The following is a 21,218-nucleotide window of genomic DNA, read 5'->3' on the forward strand; positions in this document are numbered from 1 at the left end:
GCCTACACAGGAAGTAAGTACCAGAGTTCAGCAGCACTTACTGGCAGGTAAGCATGCATAGGACTGTGGCTTTATGAAGTAGAAGGAAGGAAGGGTTAGATGAAGATGCAAATCTGTGTTTTGGTCTTTCAGTGTGTGTGTGTGGGGGGGTGCTTTTGAGCAGCAAAATGTCTTTCCACAGCATTAAACCCTATGATGAGATTTTTGCAGGTCTGCATAGTAACATCTAGGCCCTTAGCAAAGTGGGCAGTATTATTCTAGGCCACTGTAACTGGTCAGAATCAAACCTGCCTTTCCGCCACATCTGTTCTCCCAGGCTTAGTTTCTCTTCCTCTGTCAACAGGTGTGGGGCATCCCCTGGTTGAGCCAGAGGCTGCTTTATTTGTGCCTCAGAAGAGTGGCTGCGTCTTTGAATATTTGAAGGTTTTTTGTTTTGTTTTGTTCCGAGCACATTCTTGCCATGTCACTTCGGGGGTAACTTTTGTAAGGTCTTTCAAAGGGCTCCCAAGAACTGCCAAACAATTCATTATTATTTTTTAGATGAGGCCTGCGACACAAAAGCGTTTTGAGAGAAGTTGTCTACATTCTCAGTGAAGGAGTCACCTCACAATGGGTGAAACTTTCTCATGACCCCCATCCTAGTTGAGTGTGTATATGTGTGTTTGTGTGTGTGTGTGTTTGTTAGAAAGCCTTTTTTTCTAAATAACACAGTGAAGAACAGTAACTTTTCATACATCTTGAATTCTTTTCTGCATTTTTGGCCGAAAATTGCAGTATGCGTGTCGTCACTGTTCTTCAGTTCCGATGTAGGTTCCTATGCACACTATTGAAGTTTCTCTAAAGTGTGTCTCGTTTTCTGAGACTAGCTCAGATTTAAGTTGGAATAAAGGCATCTAGAAACCCTAAGCTGCCTCGCTGGCCAGTAAATTACTTCCAATCTTTGCCAGTCATATGCAAAGCAGGGTCTTTTCATAGGCATTTTTATTATTATTAATGAAGCTTTAGAGGTGGCTGCAAAGTGAATTCTTGAGAAACATAGTGTGATCCATCCAGAGGGGAAGGGAGAAACTGCCACACTGAGAAAATATGGGCTTGGTAAGAAGCACCCCCACTCCAGTAAGAAAGAAGTGTCCCTTTTATGAATGTCGCCCACGCACACAACTAGACCAGCGTGCGAGTTGGAATTGACATTTGGAATGTACATTAATGGAACAAATAGACGAAACAAACGGTTGCCTTTGAAACTCTACTAAACGCCACCAGCATGCATGGTAATATGCAAACAATAATGAGTTATGTGCATACGAAGAAAGTCTTTATTCGAAAGGACGCTGAATAGTCTGTTGGTTTCTGGAAATCTGGAATGTAGCTGGGGAAGCACGACACAAACAAGCTAAAGGTTGGAGGGTGATTACAGATCCCTCCCCTTTTTTCTTTTTTCTTTTTACCAAATTGCCAAACTTCAGTGTGCATTCCACCACATGGTAAATTGTTCACCCACATTACCCTGCCAAGTGGTGATGGTGGTTTTTTAAAAAAATACAGTGAGATGTCCTGACAATCGGGAAGAATTGCTCTTTTCCTGCCTAAATAAATTTGCTTCATCCACTCCCAGCCCCTAGCCAAAATGCTTAGAACAAATTTCCAACAACTTCTTTTCCTTGTTTTTGTAAACTCAAGCTCATGGGTAGGCAAACTAGGCGCCGGATCCGGCCCAATCGCCTTCTAAATCTGGCCCACGGACGGTCCGGGAATCAGTGTGTTTTTACATGAGTAGAATGTGTGCTTTTATTTAAAATGCATCTCTGGGTTTTTTGTGGGGCATAGGAATTCATTCATTCCCACCCCCAATATAGTCCGGGGCCCCCACAAGTTCTGAGGGACAGTGGATCGGTCCCCTGCTGAAAAAGTTTGCTGACCCCTGCTCAAGCTGCTTTCGAAAAGGGGTGAATGTGAACAGAGAAGTCGTTTAGAGGGGTTGCTTAACCATTTCCTGGCAAGCTTAGTTTTCAACTTCAAATGCTGCCCCACCCCTCCAACTTTTTGTCCTCCTCCCAGGATTTAAACTTGTACTCTCCCAAACATTTGTCTGGAGCCTCTCGGGTTGTGTTAGGAAAATTTGCGGAGGCCAAACAGCAACCAAGAAATGGATTTTAAGCACCCCCCCCCCATCACTTCTCCCCTCAGATCTGCCCTGTCCAAAGCTGCTTTTGTTTGCCAAAAGTTGTCGGTAGTGCTTTGTAAGTTGGCACATGTGTGTGCAATTTTTTGTGCATAGAAATGTATCTTTTAGTTCAGGAAGGCAGGAGTGGGGGATGGTGAGAAACAACACTGATTTCCCAAGTCCTCCTGTAGGAATACAGATTCACTCTAGCATAAGCATTTTAACTGTTTGGGATCCAACAAGGAAGTTTGGGTCGGTTCAGGATATGAAAAGCCCTAAGGGGAGTTGTCAGGAAAAAGGCCATACTGTACCAGGCAAGCAAGACAAAGCTTGTTGAAAGGGTCCGATTGTAGGAAGAAGGCATATCAAGTAGAATAAGAAAGTTAACAGGCAATGCTAAGCTAGAGTGGCCTGGAAGTTGGCTGCTATAACCTACTAAGCAGCCTGTTCCATATACCGGGGCCTCACAAGAATACTCTAATAATCACAGCTCCATTTGCTTTTCAATGCATTGAAACTGGGCAAAGGAGCCTAACTGGTTCACTAACTACCAGAAAAGCTTATCTTAACTCAGTAATCCTTTGGAGAAGCTTTCACGGCATCCATGAAAGCTTCACAGCAAGGCCGATGGGCAGATGCCCCAGACTCTGAGATTTCAGCGTTTGTTTGTTTAAGTAAGTTTCTGGCCTTCCTAGGGGAAAAGAGACATTATGGGGCAAAATGTGCTGGTACCTTCTAATCTAAACAAATTCTGTGAAATGAGGGTGGTGTGGCTGCCTTGTACATTTTTATTGGTAATAAGAAATGCTCTTTGTTACTAGACAGTAACAACACCAGTGTCTGTCTGTGTGAAATCTCCACAACTAGGACCAGCAAGACCCAACTGATTTCCCATGGTAATCATAAGGTCGTCGGGGGTGGTTGTCTCTCAGATGTTGTGTTCTGTCACTCTCCCCATGGCAGCCATTTTGATTACGCCACACACCCTGAACTCGGCCATCTTGTGACTGGCGCTCCCGGAACTCTGTAAAAAGTAAAATTTGCCCACTAGTCCAAAAAAAGGTTGGCAACCCCTGCTTTGGAGTGTGCTTTCCACACTTGGCATCTGATTCCTTCTGACGCTGTGCTTTTCTAAAGCAGTTCCTCAGTAGGGGAGGTACTGGAGTGTCCAAGTTACAGGAAGACCATATTCTTCAACGGCGTCCTGCAAATCTCTCGGGAAAAGGAGCTGCCTTGGGACAAGAAGAGTTGCACTTTACATTTTATACAAGCCTACGTAGGGTATACATTTAGATTCTTTTTAAAGCAGGGTTTAGAGCCCATAATTATTGTTGTTATTGTTTTGGCTGACATGCAGCTTGCCCAAAGTTTGCCTGTTTTTAATGTTAGCTTTTCTACCCTTGTGGGTCGGGTGCTGGGTGGAGAAAGTTGGAACACGGCATAGGTCCTGTTTGAAATACGGATTTGGTAAACATAGTGTACGTGTCGGGTACAGCGGACAAGTCATGCGTCACATTTTCTTTGATTTTGCTAAAGTGAGCATTTTTTGTTCTTCAGAATAAATCCGCTAAACCGTTCAAGATTACCAAAAAAGATATTATTGGGGGGGGGGGATAAATTATGTCCTTGTAAAGCCCTAGCAGCTGAATATCATTATGTGATGCTCCTCACATCTACCGTGTTTCTCCTAAAATAAGACATAGCCATAAAATAAGCCATAGCAGGATTTCTATGCAGTTGCGAAATATAAGCCGTTCCCCGAAAATAAGCCATACCCCGAAAATAAGCCATACTGTGTTTTGTTGAGGGAAAAAAATATAAGACGGTGTCTTATTTTAGGAGAAACACGGGGTAGTTCTTGTCCCACCTTCTCCAAAAAAATTCCTCCTTGCACACACCCACATCTTACCTTCCAAGGGTCTGCCAACCCATCTCCTACCTTAAAGATTGTGACAAAGTGGCCCATTCAGGGCCAAATAGTAAATCTGCTAGAAAAACCCTTAACTGTTTTTATTCAATAACTTTTGAACTCCCTTCTATAGCATGGGAATTAAGGCGAAAAGGATTTGTCTGAGGCTAGATATTAAGTCTATGGCTGACCGGAAGGACTCTCGTGCCATAAATAGTTGCGCAGAAGGGAGCGTTTTGGCAAGAGCCAAACAACATGGTAGACAGTATTGCTTAAGGGCTCTGCTTTTTAAATATGAATACAACAAAGTATTTGTCTCGGTATGTGTACCACGCAGATCCTTCACGACTAAGTAACCACAATTGACATCTGTTCAACTGAGATCTGAGAGATTTATCATCCAGTCTGATATGTATGCTTTCCAATTTCCTAAGAGTAGAATCTGAGGGCTAAATGGGGGGTCCTAGGCAATAGGTGGCAAGGACTCCGTGTTCGAAATTAGCCACATGCCAGGCGCATTTTACACCTGGCTTTCAACCACTTGCGACCAAGTGAAGATGCCTTGGTGCCAGGCTGGCGCCTGACATCTCCATCATCTGGAGGTGCATGCCAGGGTATCACTGGATCTGGACTGTTTTCACACAATATTACCACACCCTATAGAATTCTATCAGTTAATATTTTATCTGTACAAATGGAATGAATTTCAGGAACCAAAATGCTTTTTCTGTGCTACCTGAGCAGGAGCAGTGAGCAATGTTATAGTTAATTGTTGTAGCTTGTCTTCACTTACCCCACCTGCACTGTCCTGCTCACAGTCCTGAAAAATATCACTATGTTATGAATGGTCCGTGTCACCATTAAGAAAAAGAGATACGAATAGGCCAATTTCTATGTGGACTGTCCCTGGATCAAGTAACTTTTCTTCTTTAAGTTCTCAAAGTTCTGAACCCAGCTCAAGGTTGTCATCTGAACTAGCCAGATGTTTAACTGATAATCAGTCACAGTCCATCATTTGAAAAATAAGACTTTGGAGCCCTCTCTCTCCCAACTGGCAACTAGACATTCTGTTTTGGCGACTGCAACCTTGGTTTCAGGAGCCATTTGGCACCTAGCTTATATATCTGAGTTTCTAAGGAGTCATTTAGAGATGGTGGAGGAGGAGGAGAGTGGAAGAGTAGAAGTACTGCTGGGGTCAGGGAGTTTCAGAATGGGGAGGACCACGACTGCCTTGCTGGCTATTCTCCAGTCAGCGGTAGCCAAGCAAATGTGCCCTCTGCAGATAAGGTCAGATGTCTCGTTGCCCTTCTGTGAGACTGAAGGGAGAATAAAGGGCTACAGGGAACAATTCCCTTCTCCATGAACCACAACTCTGTTGTCCTCTGTGCTCTCTGATCATGTGTCAGTTTCTATCAAGCACAAAAATGGCCTACTCCCTTTCTGGAAATCAATTTCCACTTGGTTTGGAAACAGAACATTGCTGCATGTGTGGCTTTTACAGATACACAAAATGAAGAAGGGTGGGGTGGTTGTGGTAGAAGTTTCCTTCTTTTTTTATGGTCCTGGGGTTCAATGAACCCATGTGAACTGTGATGGGAAGCTCTACTGCCTGGATTAATAGTGCTCACAACAGGCTGACCCCCCCCCCGAGCTTTCTAGATGCAGTTGTATAAAACCTACGCGAAACCTTAATTAACAAAATTGGACATTTGAGGCGAGTGGCTGATAGCACAGATGCCTTCAGAGAACATAGCATTCCATCACTTGAGCGTTGTTTCCACTTGGCGGCCAAGGGCATTTCTAGAATATGTAAAAGGTTTATTCTGATTATGGCCTGGCTTTTGTTGCTTCAGCAGTTGAGAAACTAAGGGCAGGGGATAATTTCTGTTCATTAACTCCGGTGCAGAAATTCTCGGTCACCTAATGAGCTAGGATTTATTCTATTTACGTTTAAACTAGGCTTGTGGAGAAAACTTTGTTTACAGTCCTCCAGTGTCCATCACTGGACACAAGAAACTGGAAAAGAATACAATAGCAGGAGAAATTGCAGTTGTTTGAAATTCTTTGCAGAAACCAAATTTCTTGCAGAAACCTTTGTTGATGGAACGGTTGCTGACAATGTTTCAAGGGAAACTTGGTAGCACCTGATGGATAAGTAGAAAGGGGCAGTGTGTGTCTCCCCGTGTGTCCCCCCTCTGAATGGAAGATGGATTCTAGAAGGAATGGGAGGAATTAATTGATGTGGATCTGTTAAAAAGAAAGCACATAGAGCCTGAATTTTTAAAGGTGACAGCTAGTGTGATGGTTTCAGAGAGTCGGACAAGGACTAGGGAGCTCTAGGTTTGAAGCCCCACTCAGACGAAAAGCTCACTGGGTGAAGGGACAATTCATTGTCTCTTGGCCCAGCCTACCTTGCTGTGAGGATAAAATGCAGGAGCGGAGGAACCACATATGCCCCCTTTTGGTGGTAACTTTTGAAATGGTGGTAGAATACCAGGTTCCACACCAAGGATGTTGATCAATTCAGGGCTGTTCAAATGATTAGTTTCGTGCTGATGTTCAGAGAATCTGTAATGAGCAGAGAATATCAGAACACATTTTTGCACTGTCTTAATACTGTTCCTCTTGTCTTTTGCCATTATCCTTCTCTGCTGTTGCTGAAAGTGTCAACTCTTGCCTACCTCATTCAGTGCAGAGGAAAGGAAGACTTCTGTCTCTGGTTTTGAGGCTCTCACTGCTGATCTGTTCAATGTTAGACAGTTGCAGTAGTGTAAACAAATCTGAGTCTGGAGGAGGTTGGAGAGGATGTGCTAGCTGTTTGTCTTTTTATATGATGAAAGTACTTTGAAGCAATTGGTTGACTAATCTGCAAACTTTGAAGAGAATTGAAAGTCTGTTCCTTGACTATTTACAGCCTGGAAGCTACGGCGTTTTGAGTTCAGTGAAGAAAGTAAGTTAAGCCGTGTTATTTGGGACAGAGCCAAGGCCATGCAAGATAGTTCTTTGCAGGCGTGGGAAGGAGAACACGATTCTCAGGGCTGGTTCACAAATGCATGCTCATCATTTGTCGCATACAGTATTGGGTTGTTTTTGCATGTCTTCGTCTACAGGTGTATTGTGATACTTGTTTATACCTGGATGAAACCTTTTGGGGATCATTGGGCTGAAGTCAAGGTTCATTGTAGTATTTTTATTTATTTATTTATTTATTTGCAGAGGTGGGAAATAAGCAGTGAGACAGAAAGCCAGAGCTGAAAGCAGTAGTGGAGGAATATCTGATCTATGGGCTTACTTAGCCCCACTCCCAACTAGGGCTGGGCGATATATTGATATATTGTCCAAAAGTGGTTTGAAGTCCATATTGCGATATTGGTTTCATAATTTTTGACCTGGCAATATATCATGAATCATGATGTGTGTGTGTGTGTGTGTGTGTGTGTGTGTGTGCCATGCAAAAATCACGATGTGGGGAAAACTGTGAAGCCAGCTAATGCTCTCTTGATTCTTGCTATCCCTGTTAATTCTGCTGGCTCGGCTCTCCCCTGTTTCATGCAGGGGGCAGTGAATCACAAGAGCAGACGCCGATAGAAACCACGCAGGAAAAATCATGAAGCCAGCCAATCGCTCTACATCGTTCCATCCTTATTCCACACATTGTGATATATCAGCATATCACAGTGTTGAGCTGGTGATATATCACAATGTTGAAAACCAGATATCACCCAGCATGGGAGGTTGATAGGTGCTAGGCAGACTTGCAGAGAACTGAGTCAGTGGTTGTGGTGCATGTTGGCGCCAGTGATAAGGGGAAATGTAGTTGTGAGGCCCTGGAAGCCAAATTTTGGTTGCTAGGCAGGATGCTGAAAGCCAGGAACTCAAAGCTAGCTTTCTCTAAAATATTACCAGTTGCACTTTCAGGGGTGGCTAGGCAGGCTCATCTTTGTGTTCTCTGTGCATGGAGGAGATGCTGGTTTGGATTTGTTGAAAAGAAACAACGTACTAAAATGTTGCTACAGTCAATTTCTTTTGGGCTTTACAACTTACCACATGGACTTCCTGCTGAACTGAAATTTGTGAATGCACAGTAAAGTGTTGTTGTTGTTCAGTCGTTCTGTCGTGTCCGACCCTTCGTCACCCCATGGACCAGAGCACGCCAGGCACTCCTGTCTTCCACTGCCTCCCGCAGTTTGGTCAGACTCATGTTGGTAGCCTCAAGAACACCATCCAACCATCTCATCTTCTGTCGTCCCCTTCTCCTTGTGCCCTCCATCTTTCCCAACACCAGGGTCTTTTCCAGGGAGTCTTCTCTTCTCATGAGGTGGCCAAAGTATTGGAGCCTCAGCTTCAGGATCGGTCCTTCCAGTGAGCACTCAGGGCTGATTTCCTTCAGAATGGATAGGTTTGATCTTCTTGCAGTCCATGGGACTCTCAAGAGTCTCCTCCAGCAGCATAAACATAATTGTTGCTTTGGAAGCATTTATTTGTGTATGCCAATGAATCGCTATGTTGCTCACACATACATACTTTGCAGAAAACCTTCCCCAGTTTCTAATAAACGTTAGCAGAAGTTTGGCACTTGCCCGTAAAACATTAGCTGCTTATGTGTATTATTACAGATGGGGGAGTAGAATTGTCCAAGTTGCAGATAAATTCTTGTGGTTGACAAACTGTTATGTTGGCCACACCTTTTAAAACACAATTAAAAGGAAGCATATGAACTATCTGTGGCCTACTTCTTGATCATTTGTGTAGGGAAGATCAATGTAGGTAACACCCAAATAGCTTGATGTTAATTGGCGTTCAAATAATATTAGCTAACACAAAAAGATTACATGCCCAAATGCCATGTTAGTCAATATGGAATTACGCTACTTAACCAATGATTATCGACTATTGGAGTGGCTTGGGTAAGCTGAATACCACTGCATTTCTCCTTCTTAATGATCTTTTTTTCTGGTTCTATATAGCCACAGCTGTATAAAAGATGCACTATTACCGGTATTCTTCTGCTGAAGTCAGCTGTTGGTACAAATACCTGCTTTTCAGCTACAACATAATCTTCTGGGTAAGTATCCAGTCTTCTTTCTTTTCTGTTTTCGTAGAGAAGGGTCATCTTGCCAAATATGCCATGTTTCCATTGCTCAGGTGCTATGTACCTTAGATTGGACAGATTTTATGTTGACATCAAATGCGTTGACCATGGGATGGAGCAAGATATGACAAACTGAGAAATAGCATGTGGGTGACTTCCACTGTCTTCTCCCTACAAGCCTTAGTTTTTTGGATTTTTAGAACCTGATAGCTGGTGTTGCGACTTTCTTGATATATTTTTGAGAGTAGCCAGCTAACACATCCAGAGGTAGCCATGGAGGTTTTCCCCACCATTTAATCTCCAGATTTGGAAACATTTCACTTGCTTGGTTTTTATATTGAGCTGTTGTTTTAAAAACACATGGGAAGAGACAGAACAGCAGCAAAATAGCAACCTGGAGTAACCAGAGAGAGAGACACCTCTTGTTCACACATGCTGTATAGAGCAGCACTTTGATGCCATTTGAATAGTGGCTCTCTTAAAAAGGTAAAGGTAAAGGACCCCTGAGAGTTAAAGTCCAGTCACAAACGTCTCTGGGGTTGCAGTGCTCTTCTCGCTTTACTGGCCAAGGGAGCCGACGTTTGTCCGCAGACAGATTTTCTGGGTCATGTGGCCAGCATGTCTAAGCTGCTTCTGGTGAGACCAGAGCAGCGCACGGAAATGGCGTTTACCTTCCCACCGGAGTGGTACCTATTTATCTACTTGCACTTTGACGTACTTTCGAACTGCTAGGTGGCAGGAGCTGGGACCGAGCAATGGGAGCTCACTCTATTGCGGGGATTCAAACCGCTGACCTTCTGATTGGCAAGCCCTAGGCTCAGTGGTTTAGACTACAGCGCCACCCGCATCCCTAGTGGCTCTCTTAACAATGTATAAATGTTGGTAACTTGGAATCTTTCAGTTTCTTGGTTCCTCCTTCGAAAAAGGTCACCTCGTAAACCTTCGTTCATTATGAACATCTTGCTGTCTGCCAGGAACACCATCTTGTCTGCATTGATATATTTCTGTTCCTGTGAAGCTTGAACCCAAACAGGGTTTGGTTGGGAGCTTCTAACCCACTTGGTGGAAGGTGACCAGCTACTAACACATTCCGTAGACAGATCATGGCATGTTGATCCTAAAGAAATGAGGGCTGGAAGCTCACATCCAGTCTCTGGGCGCAAGGAAATGTTGTTTGAAAGCTTCTTCATGCAGTTAAGGAGATTCTACCACACCAACATAACCACTGTCTTCCTAGGGGTTGGCATGATGTGGTTAAATTGGCCTCCAAACTTACCTTTTTGGAGTGGCACTGTCTTCTTTTTCTCCCTCCCTCCACCACCAAAGGGATTTGATTTAATTTTTTATTTCATTTCACTTATGAATTGCTCCCCAATGAAAGTGGTTAATGATAAAAGCACCAGCAATACAAACACAGTTTTTAGCCATGTATGGGGCTTGCCACGTGCTTGAAAACCTCCCTGATTTTGCAGAACCAAGCAGACAGCAAAGCCAGGGAATTCTATCAACTAATGGCCGGTCACAAGCTGCACAGATCTGACTTAAGAAGTCCAGCTTTCTGCTCTCTGCAAATAACACTTTGAGCAAGGCCCAGCCATGTACAACTTTGTGAACGTCCCCCCCCCCCCCCATTTCATTTTCTCAGCACAGCAAGACTTGGTCCTGTGGGCATTAACTTGACTCCCATAACAGTTCAATTCTTTATGGCATTGTAATCAGTTCTTTGATCCATTAAAGGATATTGTTTCTGTTGCTCTTTAACTGCTCAATAATGGAATCCGGAAGCCCAGCTTCCTAGTAACTACCTTTTGTTTACCAACAGAAACAAGTAACACTGTGACAAATCTTCCGAACAAAGGTTGTTTAAGCCTCTGCAAGTATGTGTGTGTAATATAAATGTAGAAAAAGTCCATTGCTGAGAATAGAGTTTTTCCTCTGTTTGAAGGATTTGGGGTGAGGTGGGTTGGAGGTGGGGGGAGAGATTCCAGTTTTGGGGGAAAGTTGCACCGTTCTGCCCCCACCCTCTTTCAGTTTCAGAGCGAACAATGCACCTGTTCATATGACACTTCAAGGGCCCAATCCTGCTCTTCAAATGAAGTCTGATGCTGCTTCCACCATCCACGCAGTTGTACCTATGCCTGTACAACCCCTATATGTAGCCAAAATCACATGGTTGATTCCAAGATTTTATATGGGGAATTAACCCCATAATGTCGTCCTCCATGATATGGTTCCATGTAAGTAGGCCACATTTGGACATATCCATTTGCCTGGATGGTGGAGGTGAGGCTGGCACACCATCTCCACATTTGGATGATGATGATGATGATGATGATGATGATGATACCCCACCCATCTGGCTGGGTTTCCCCAGCCACTCTGGGCGGCTTCCAACAAAATATTAAAAACACAATAAAACACATCAAACATCAAAAACTTCAAACCTCTGGAGTATTGTCCAAACCAGTGCTGTAACTTACGATTTATAGTTCGCTGATGCCACAGTTTGTAAGCCTTCTAACAGCCAGGATAGCTCAGTTGGTTAGAACATGGTGTCGATAATGCCAGGGTATTTCAAATTTGATCCCCATATGGGAAAGCTGCATATTCCTGCATTGCAGGGGGTTGGACGAGATAATCCTCAGGAACTCTCCCAACTCTATGATTCTTTGAACATGGGTTGTGGAGAAGTGGTTTGGCACAACAAAAGTGCCTGTGCCCATGTAAGGCTGCCTGTAGTTAAAACTCTGAATGGAATCCCTCCCTCAAAGGGAAATCCTTATGGTAGGAGAAGTAGGAGAGGCTGCAAGATTTCTCTTGACAGCGGTTATATAATGAGGTGACAGCTTTGGATAAGTTCTGCTCCCTCCTTTGTAATGCTATCCGATGTAGTTAATTGGCAGCTCCTTCAGGGCAGCCTAGAGGAAGCAGTTGAGCCCATAATGTTGAATTTCTCACAAATCCATTGCCACCTGCTCAAATGGCTTTTCAGAAGATCAGATAAATTCCTGGAGCATAGGTCTGTTGATGGCTAGTTGAGATATCAAAATGGAACCTTCCCTTTCAGAGCAGTATTTGGGGGTGGTAGCCAATGTGATGCTATCCAGAGGTTGTTGGAGTCCAACTCCTATCATCAGCACCAGCCAGCCAAACATTTTTTTTTGGGGGGAGAACCACATGGTTACCCCTGCTTTGTATCTTGAGTACTAGCTGATGGCTGTTGCCTTTGTGAGCTGCTTGTGAGCTTCCTCAGGCACTTCCCCGGCTGCAGTTGGGAAGAGAATGCTGGACCAGGTGATCTTATTTTTTTTTTTAAACATATTTATTGATTTTCCAACATATATTTCCAATTACCAAACAAATTACAATGCCAAATTAATTATACAATTCCAATTATAACAATTCCAATTATGCCAAATTTTTAACTTGTGAATTCCCCATGTCTCGGACTCCTGAGCGCTTTCTTATGATCTTTTCCAGTTGCTTCATAAAGTCAATATTTTCACAGCCTCTGATAAATGCCAGCAAGCAGACACTCTTATAGTAAATAATGTCTCTGTGTGGAAAAAGCCATCCTCTCCCAATATCGCATTTCGGCTGACGCCATCTTGAAAGTCTCTCATAAATCAAACTTGTAAATCAAACTGCGACACACCAATTTCTTCCCCTGTGAGCCGTCCCCACTCCTTTCCGGGAGGGCCAGACCCTCGTAAATTCCACTATCAATCGTCCATCAAATCCGGCTTCTCCCTTTGAAGTGGTGTACAGCTCCACAGGCTATCATCAGCACTCGGCAGTTAATTCTAGCTGCGTCACAGCCAGCCGAGGATCCTCCATTTCTGTTGAGTCAAGTCCAGATCAAGTTTCACCTCCACACAGTTTATTTTTGTAATTTCCATTCTAATTTCCATTCTGTCTTTAAAGTCCACTTGCCATTTGCCTGTGAAAGTGGATTTTCTAGGGGGAGGTTTCGCCCGTGTTAAGTAGATATTGAGGCAAAACAAACGGAGATTCCAGAGCTTACCCCCCCTTCTTTTCCCTCCTTCACATACCAATGTAAAGTCCACGTCTTCTTCCAATCTTCATTCTTAATCACTCAGGGCTGCAGTTAGCAACATTCTTCCCACTCCTTTGTCCGAGACATGCCCAAAATCTTTAAACAAATTTATATATCCAATTAAAGGGAGCGTGCACGAACGGGGCCGGCTCCAGGAGCTGCATCTGAAAACGAGCCCTATGTGCCCAGACTCCCCCACCGGTCCCGAAGGACCCAAAGCGGGTTAAGGAGTACCGCGGGCAAAGGCAGCCCTCCCCGTCGTCCCGGGGAGGTGGGAGGCTGCTTACTCCCATCGCAGCCGCCAAATTAACTCGTGATAGATAGCAAAGATGTTAAAGTCCGCCATCCTCCCGCTGTGCACGCCGGGAACTCTGGACCAGGTGATCTTAGTCTGATCTTCCAGGTCAACTCTTGCAAGCTGAAGATGGGGAAGCCTTGTGTCTATCAGCTAAAGGGAAAGTTGATGGGTTACAGGGGTTGTCTTCGCTGCAGGGGGGAAGCAACAAGCTTTAAGGAAATATTGTAAGGGGCGCTCCTTTTGCCGCTTGTCTTTTCTTGTATATTGTTTACTACAAAGGTTGATGACTAAGCTCTTCTTCAACGAAACGTCTGATTGCCAAAACAACATCCGAGCACTGAACCACTAGTATATCACAAGTGGACTGGTATATCACAAGTATTTACTGTGTTTTCAGTTGTTCAAGATAAACATCTATTTTGGAAAGAAAAGAAATGAGCACTGAACCACTGATTTATTACAAGCGAACTCTTTTTTTTTTTTTTTACTGCATTTTCAATTGTTTAAGATTCAACCTATTTGGTTTTTTTTTTTAATAAAGAATTTATTGGTATTTTTCATAACAAAGAATACCCTCACTCACCCACATTTATACAAAACAAAAACACACATAACCACGATTCTTCTTCTTGTTTACACATATAGGAAAAAAAAATCTAGTTTCGAATCTTTACAGTTGACTTCCCCTGCCTCCTCTCCTTCGGTTCCAAATCCAAATTCTACTTTAATAACTTCATCTCTCTAAAAAATTGAATTCATTTAAAGAAAATTCAAATCTAAACAATCATCTTGATCCATAATAGTTAATAACATAACTTTATATCTTAACGAATTATTTTTATATCAAATCTAAGCTAACTTCTTCTATCCCTTATACTGCTGCTAATAACAAAAAAATTCAAAATATCCCTTTTCTTGTTAGAAAATAAAATAAAACCTAATGTCTTAACCCTCCGATTTCAGATTACCATAACAAACCATTTATATTCTGCACTTAATACACTTCACCCTATCCCCCCTCTATCCATTGTCCTTCTCCATCTTGCACCGGAACCACTCCTCAAATTGTCCTCTTTTCTTGTGCGTCCACAGAGCCAGACACAGTCCCCAACAGTCCTTGCATCGAACATCAGGGTACGCTGTTCATCTTCTTTCGGCTTCTCCCATTCAATGCTGCATTCTTCTTCTATTTGTAGATATCTTAATTTCTTGCCCTTCGCTCCCGAGCTCTCACCTCGGGGGCTGGATATAACATTCTTCACCGTCCCAGGGCTGCCACCACCGAAGGACGTTTCTTTTTCCGGGAGTCGCCAAGCCGTCTCTCTCAGTTCTTCAATCATCCCCTTCAGCTCTTTGCCAAGGCTCTCTTCCATAGTGTCGAATACCTGAAAGGTCTCCTCTGTGGGAAGTAAATTTTTCTTCATATCCCCACTCAAAACCTTCAATTTCTGATTAAGCAGTTCCAGTTTCAAAATAATAATCCTTTGTTCATCAGTTAGTCCAGAGTTCAAAACAAGTTCAAAAACAAAGCCCAACATGGTGAGAACGGGCATAGGTGTCAAATTTCAGTTTCTATTTCCATGTTTTCCATCTTATACCAGTAGTTTTCCACTTCGGCTCAGACCAACCTATAGATTCAACCTATTTGGGAAAGAAACTACTTTTGCCATGTTTAAGGATGTAAATGATTTTCAGAAGAACCTGTTCAGAAAATTAGCTTCCAGTCATTAAGAGAAGAGAAATTTTTGAGAATTCATGAATGTGTAAACCAGCCTATATAACAGGAGTGGCAAATTATTATTATTATTATTATTAGTGCTTTTTTTTAAAGTTCCATTTTATAGTTCAAATCAGGAAAAATAAATACAGTAAATGGACAAAAGTACGAAGATTCACAAAATGTTTAGGAGAATGTGTCCCCCCAGAAAAACACTGATTTTTTATTATTATTATTATTATTATTATTATTATTATTATTAACCTGAGAACTGTAGTCACCTGTGGCCACCTCCCTGGGGTATATATGCTAGAAGTGAGTGTTGCCACCCACAGTCTCTCTCTCTCTCTCTCACACACACACACACACATAACACGTGTGTATACACAAATATCCCTCACTGCCCAGCTCTGTGTCTATGGTCCCCTCCCATTTTTCTGCAACCATCAAAATTGGAGATTTACAGAGGGATGGGGGGGTGGCAGAAGAATGGCTTGATGGGCTGGATCAGGCCCCTGGACTGGGGGTTAGCCACTGCTCTTTGAGAAATAAGAATGAGAACAAAAAGCTTCTGTGAATTGCACACCCACCCACACCGAAAGCTCAGTCCTCTGGCTAGTCTTTTAATATCAGATTTGAAAATCTGTGAGCTGAGCTGTTTGAGCGAGTTAAAAGAGTTTCCTCTCTGTGTGAGTTCCCCTCACCTCCCTTTGCTACTTACTTATCAGCCTTTGTGAAGTTCTAACACATGCATTCACCAGGAGATGGGGTCTCCTGGTTTAATGCAAACAGATGTGTTTTGTGTTTACTTTTCCCCTTTTCCTTTCATCCTTATCAGAGATGCCACACTTGTCAGCCATTTCCTGCTGTGCTTCTGGTTTTTAGGTTGTGATCACAGAGACCATGGATAGTTCTGGCTTTCAGAAAGGTTTAGGACACAGTTGTATCAATTGTCCTTGGTAAAAATAATAATAATAATCAAAGATCTGGAAATGAAAATAAGAAATCCTAAAGCAGGCTAGGAAATTTAGCTTTTGCTTTAAAAAGTTCATGTCACAATACCTGTGGTGTTTTTTGAGGTGTTACGTAGGGTGTGTTGAATTTTCCATTTTTCAGATTCCCAAAATGAGGAGTGCTAAAAAGGGTTGTAACATAACTTGGGAATTCAATATATATTTGGGTTAAATCAATATAATTTAGTTTTGCCTGGTAAGTAAAATGTGTGTAAAATTGTGTAGAAAAAAATGATTGTCAAGTACTTGTGTTTAGTATTCTTAATTTTATTTAGCATTTTCAGAAGGTAAAAATAAAAATTCTCCGAAAGCAGTTTATGTGCTTCTTCATCAAATACAGACTTAGCAAGCTAAGTGTTGTCCAGTCACAAAAGTAATGGCAGATTTGAATTACATCCCAAAATTTAAGACCCTCCCTCACTGAAGAAATTGCAATAATAATAATAATAATAATAATAATAATAATAATAATAATAATAATAATAATAATAAATTGAGTCCAGGGGTCAGCAAAATTTTTCCAATTCTCCCTAAGACCTTGTGTGTGGGGGCGGGGGGGGGAACTATATTTTGAAAAAAATAAATGAACAAATTCCTATGCCCCACAAATAACCCAGAGATGCATTTTAAATAAAAGCACACATTCTACTCATGTAAAAACACGCTGATTCCTGGACCATCTGTGGGCCGGATTTAGAAAGTGATTGGGCCAGATCTGGCTCCCGGGCCTTAGTTTGCCTACCCATGGTTTAACCCCTAAAATGACACGCCCCACAGGATAGTTGGCTGGTTTAATCTAAAGATTAAACTGACAGAATACCCCTGGAAAATGTAACTGGGTTGGATACAGAGGCTTGCATAATGCATATGCTTTTTGTCAGGCTTGGGAAGTTGAAGGGGTTGGTGTTCAGCTGAACTCTCACAAAAGGCCTGTTGGTTATCTGTGGACAGAGGAGATCTGAAGATGCTGCATTGCTGGGGTTTGGGGGCTGCACTCCTTTTTGTGTGTGTGTGTTTTGGGTGTGCACATTGTGCTTGGTGCAGGATCCATATCAGCGAGGGCCAGGCAGTGCTAGAAAATTTGGCGGGGGGAGGGGGAGAGCGGAGATGGGACACAACATTTTATCTCATTGCAGCAAAATTCAAGAGTGCAGCACTTCACTTTCTCCAAGAGAAGTGGATGGCTGCTGTTCATTCTGATGCGGCAAAGTGGGTGGGAACTGTCCACGTGGACAGTATAGATAATGGGACCAAGTTCTCAGGACCTCCGTCATTGCTGATCAAGCTTGCTCCTGTCTGGTTAGTCTCTTAGGTTTGTGTGTTTGCCACAAAGTTATAGAAAAGTAAGCAGCTTTTAGAAGTTTAGGGTAGCTGTTTGGGCTTCCTCCTTGGCAACGCCAAGCTGTTGGATTCCAACATACACATGGAACCAACCCCAGGCGATGTTCTAAGAAGGTGGAGGGTGCAGAGAGAATTCTCAAGAATTCAGAAGCTGCAACAGGAATCCCCGAGAATTCTCTCTGCTTGTCAGTGCTCACCTTGGCTCCCAGGGTCAGTTTTAAGATCCAGCAGCGGTTCTGTATTCCCATAGAGAGCGGAAGTTGAAACAGCTGTCTAAATCTTGGTAAGCTTCCATCTGTTTTTACAGGTGCTTTTAAAGCTACATTGTAGATGCACATTCTGCTATGTAAATGGAGATGACTGTTGTGCTTCTGCCCATGATACTGTGTACTGGGATGAGGTTAATGCCAGCAATCTCCATGTGGTGATGGTTTATGGTGGCAGAGAAAACAATGTGTTCATGGATTGTAGTTCTAATGCAATAGTTCTCTCTTTTTTTCCTCCAGGCCACACTTTCAGAATAAAAATCTGCTCAGGTCACACCAATTTCTTTTATTAATAAGAAATACATTGGAAAACAAAAAGAAACAACTCCTAACTGTGCTTGATTTATAAAATGGAACACAACTACTTGATATTATGATCATGGGACACCCGGAAAGTATAAAACAATGGAGCTGCAAAGGAATGTGAATCATTCCCAAAATAGAATTATAAACTAGCCCAGGGGTCAGCAACCTTCGGCTCTCCAGATGTTTCGGACTACAATTCCCATCATCCCTGACCACTGGTCCTGTTAGCTAGGGATCATGGGAGTTGTAGGCCAAAACATCTGGAGAGCCGAAGGTTGCCTATGCCTGAACTAGCCTCTTACATATGTACTGATATAAGTAAAAAAAACTGCTCCTTTTCCCTTATGAGGTACCCAAGAGCCCATATAGAGTCCTTTTGTAGGTTCTCTATCGGTAGGAGAAAATAACAGCGGCCAACCAGAGAATATTGAGAAACAAAGCAACTAGTAAGCCTGATCTTTATTAACTGTTGGAGGAGGACCCAGAGCCATGCGTGCAAGCCCTTATATAGACATTTTAAATTGCTCGCCCTGGAGTCACCGCCAGAAACATCATACATACATCACAGCAGGGGTGCAGCCCAAGACCACCCCCCAGATACATCATACCTACATCACAGAAAGGGGGTCTACAACAGAAATCTGAGTGTGTTGTTTTTACCCTGTCTGCCAGGTTACCTGTTAATGGTCACTTGTCTGGATTACCTGGGGAGCCTGGCCATTCTTTTGTAATGATAATACTTAACCAGGTCACATGCTCACCCTATTCACACCTTAAATGTGCCCTTAAGGCAGGATTTGGGAGGACAGAGACAAGGGGGGGGGAGGTTTCTGCATTTCCTTCGACCTTGTAGAGAAATATTTGAGGTGACTGAAAGAATCAAAATGGCTTTAGGACTTTTCTGGTGGGTTTTGGACATGTGGTTTATATATTTATATATGTGTTTGCTTGGTACATTTATGAACATTTATTATATATATATATGTAAGACCTAAAAATTATTATAACAGTACCTTACGTATGTATACAAGCTCAATGAGAGGCGTGAGCTTGCTTTGGCCGGGTAATCTTATTTACGGTATATGGTGAGTTTGTCCTCAGTATCTAATTTTGAAAAGGCATCTATTCATATTCAGCAAACAAAAAAAATTGGACTTGTTACTATAGTATACACTATAGTATACTGTATAATACGACAGTGAAATGTTCAAATGCTCAGTTGCCCTTCAATCTTCCCACCATCCTTGCCATCCACTCCTGCCACACAAGTGTGGTGTGCCACAACCTTTGAGAACCACTGCTCTAATGGGTGAGCTCCATGCATGGGTTTCTTTTGGGGGGTGGCATCTTCTGTGGCCTGAATAATGTTACAGTGGACCCTCCGGATATGAACTTAATTCGTTCCAGGGGTCCGCGCGCATTCCAAAAAGTCCACAACAAGAGGTGCCGCTTCTTACACTTCTGGGTTTGCCGCATTTGCAACCCAAAAGTTACGTTACCCGCAGGTAGCGTAACCCAAGGTACCACTGTACTTCAGAATGAAAGGAGAGCCCTGCAGGATCAGACCAAAGGCCCATCTAGCCTGGCGTCCTGTTTCCCACCAGATTGTCTATTAATGGGAAGACCACAAGCAGGACATAAAGACAATAGCCCTCTCCACTTGTTATTCCCCAGAGGCTGGTGTCCAGAGACATGCAGTCTGTGATCCTGGAGGTAGCTTTTAACTCTCCTGACTAGTAGCCATTCACAGCCTTGTTTTCGTATGGCCCAGTCACACATTACAGTTCCACAATGAAACTTCAGTTGCACTGGAATATTGCACCTTGGTTTCCCACCTCGAGCTTTTGAGATCACTAGAGCATTTTTCCCTCTGAAAAAAAATGGCGCTCACTTCGGCCTCATGCTGTGCTGCAGTAAATAAGCTGAACGGGCACCCAGCTGTTTTGCTTGTTGGGAGCTCAAAAATAAACAACCTTTGCTTGGGGCAGCGGGGTAAAACGCATACTTGCGTGGCGGAAATTGCGATGAAATCTATAGCTGCTTTTGCTAGAGGGGAAACAAAACTGATCAGACCTAGCACACTGTGTAAACAAGTTCGGAAATTCATCACGATGATAACAGTTGCCTCTCGCTCGCTCACTCATGACTTCCTTCCTGTTTCATCACCTTCTCAGCTTCATCTCTGTAGAAACGCTCCTGTTTAGGCTGTCGACGGGTTCGGCATATCTGTTCCAGAGAGCGCTTTCTTGTGTGTTGCGGTTTTAATATCATTACAGATGGGTGATTGATTTACCCCCCCCCCCCACCCTCTGACTGAGAAGTGGGGCAGGGCAGTTAGCACAATTCCATCTTTGTGCACCTGGGGATTCAGTGTATCATATATGTGTAGGGGGGGGGGAACTGGGCTCAGAGGATGCTAATTTCCTCCTGTTTGGGGGTGTTTCTGTTCAGGCTTACAGCCTCTGCTATGTTGTCAGCTGGCATACAGAGCCCTGTTCCACATGGATTTTGAGTTTGTTTGGTGGTGGTAGTTTTTAAAACCATAGTCCCGTCCCCCCCACATAATTTTGGCTCCACCTGGCTACCTCATTTTTCCATCCCCAGGCAGGGGACTCATTTTGAAAAGAGGGAGACTGCTAACATCAATACTCGTCAGATATGAAGGTGCTGTAGCCCCTCTGATAATTTTCATTGTTTTTCTCTCTTTTCGGCACCTTCTATTTGGGGGGAGACTCAATGCGAAACATATGCCACATTCAGCCGTACCATAGATTTATATGAACTGTCTACCTCAGCATGTCTTCCCCAGATAGTCGCAGCCAATTCAGACCTCGTCATGTGGTATGGGTTCCTTGGGCAATATCCCAGACTCTATGCTTGCCTTGAGGCTTTCGACACCTGAAAAACAGCAGCAGTTGTAAAACTGTCACCCGACGCAGAATTTCAACACACCTGTGTGACAGATGTCCTGTACCTGGTGTTCATGATGTTGTCCCTTACTCCATCCCATGGGGGGGGGGAATTTGATGTACATATTGCCTCATAATGATTGTGT

The 21,218-nt window shown here is 43.2% G+C and overlaps 1 protein-coding gene and 1 long non-coding RNA gene across 2 annotated transcripts in view; one reads left to right on the plus strand and one right to left on the minus strand.

Annotated features, from left to right (window-relative positions):
• The window catches only part of TSPAN14 (tetraspanin 14), a 45,176-nt gene that overhangs the window by 11,097 nt on the left and 12,861 nt on the right, over positions 1–21,218 (plus strand). The window contains exon 2 of the mRNA XM_033148771.1: positions 9,041–9,138. Coding sequence (XP_033004662.1) covers positions 9,058–9,138 — 81 coding nt within the window. The 5' untranslated portion in view covers positions 9,041–9,057. The remainder of the gene's footprint in view (positions 1–9,040; positions 9,139–21,218) is intronic.
• Positions 513–20,994, minus strand: LOC117046635. The gene is made up of 2 exons (XR_004426599.1): positions 20,954–20,994; positions 513–638 (listed from the first exon to the last, which is right to left on the minus strand). It is a non-coding gene; the product is annotated as an uncharacterized LOC117046635 (long non-coding RNA).

Source organism: Lacerta agilis, chromosome 5, assembly GCF_009819535.1.
Source record: "Lacerta agilis isolate rLacAgi1 chromosome 5, rLacAgi1.pri, whole genome shotgun sequence".
In the NCBI taxonomy this organism is placed as follows: Eukaryota; Metazoa; Chordata; class Lepidosauria; order Squamata; family Lacertidae; genus Lacerta; species Lacerta agilis.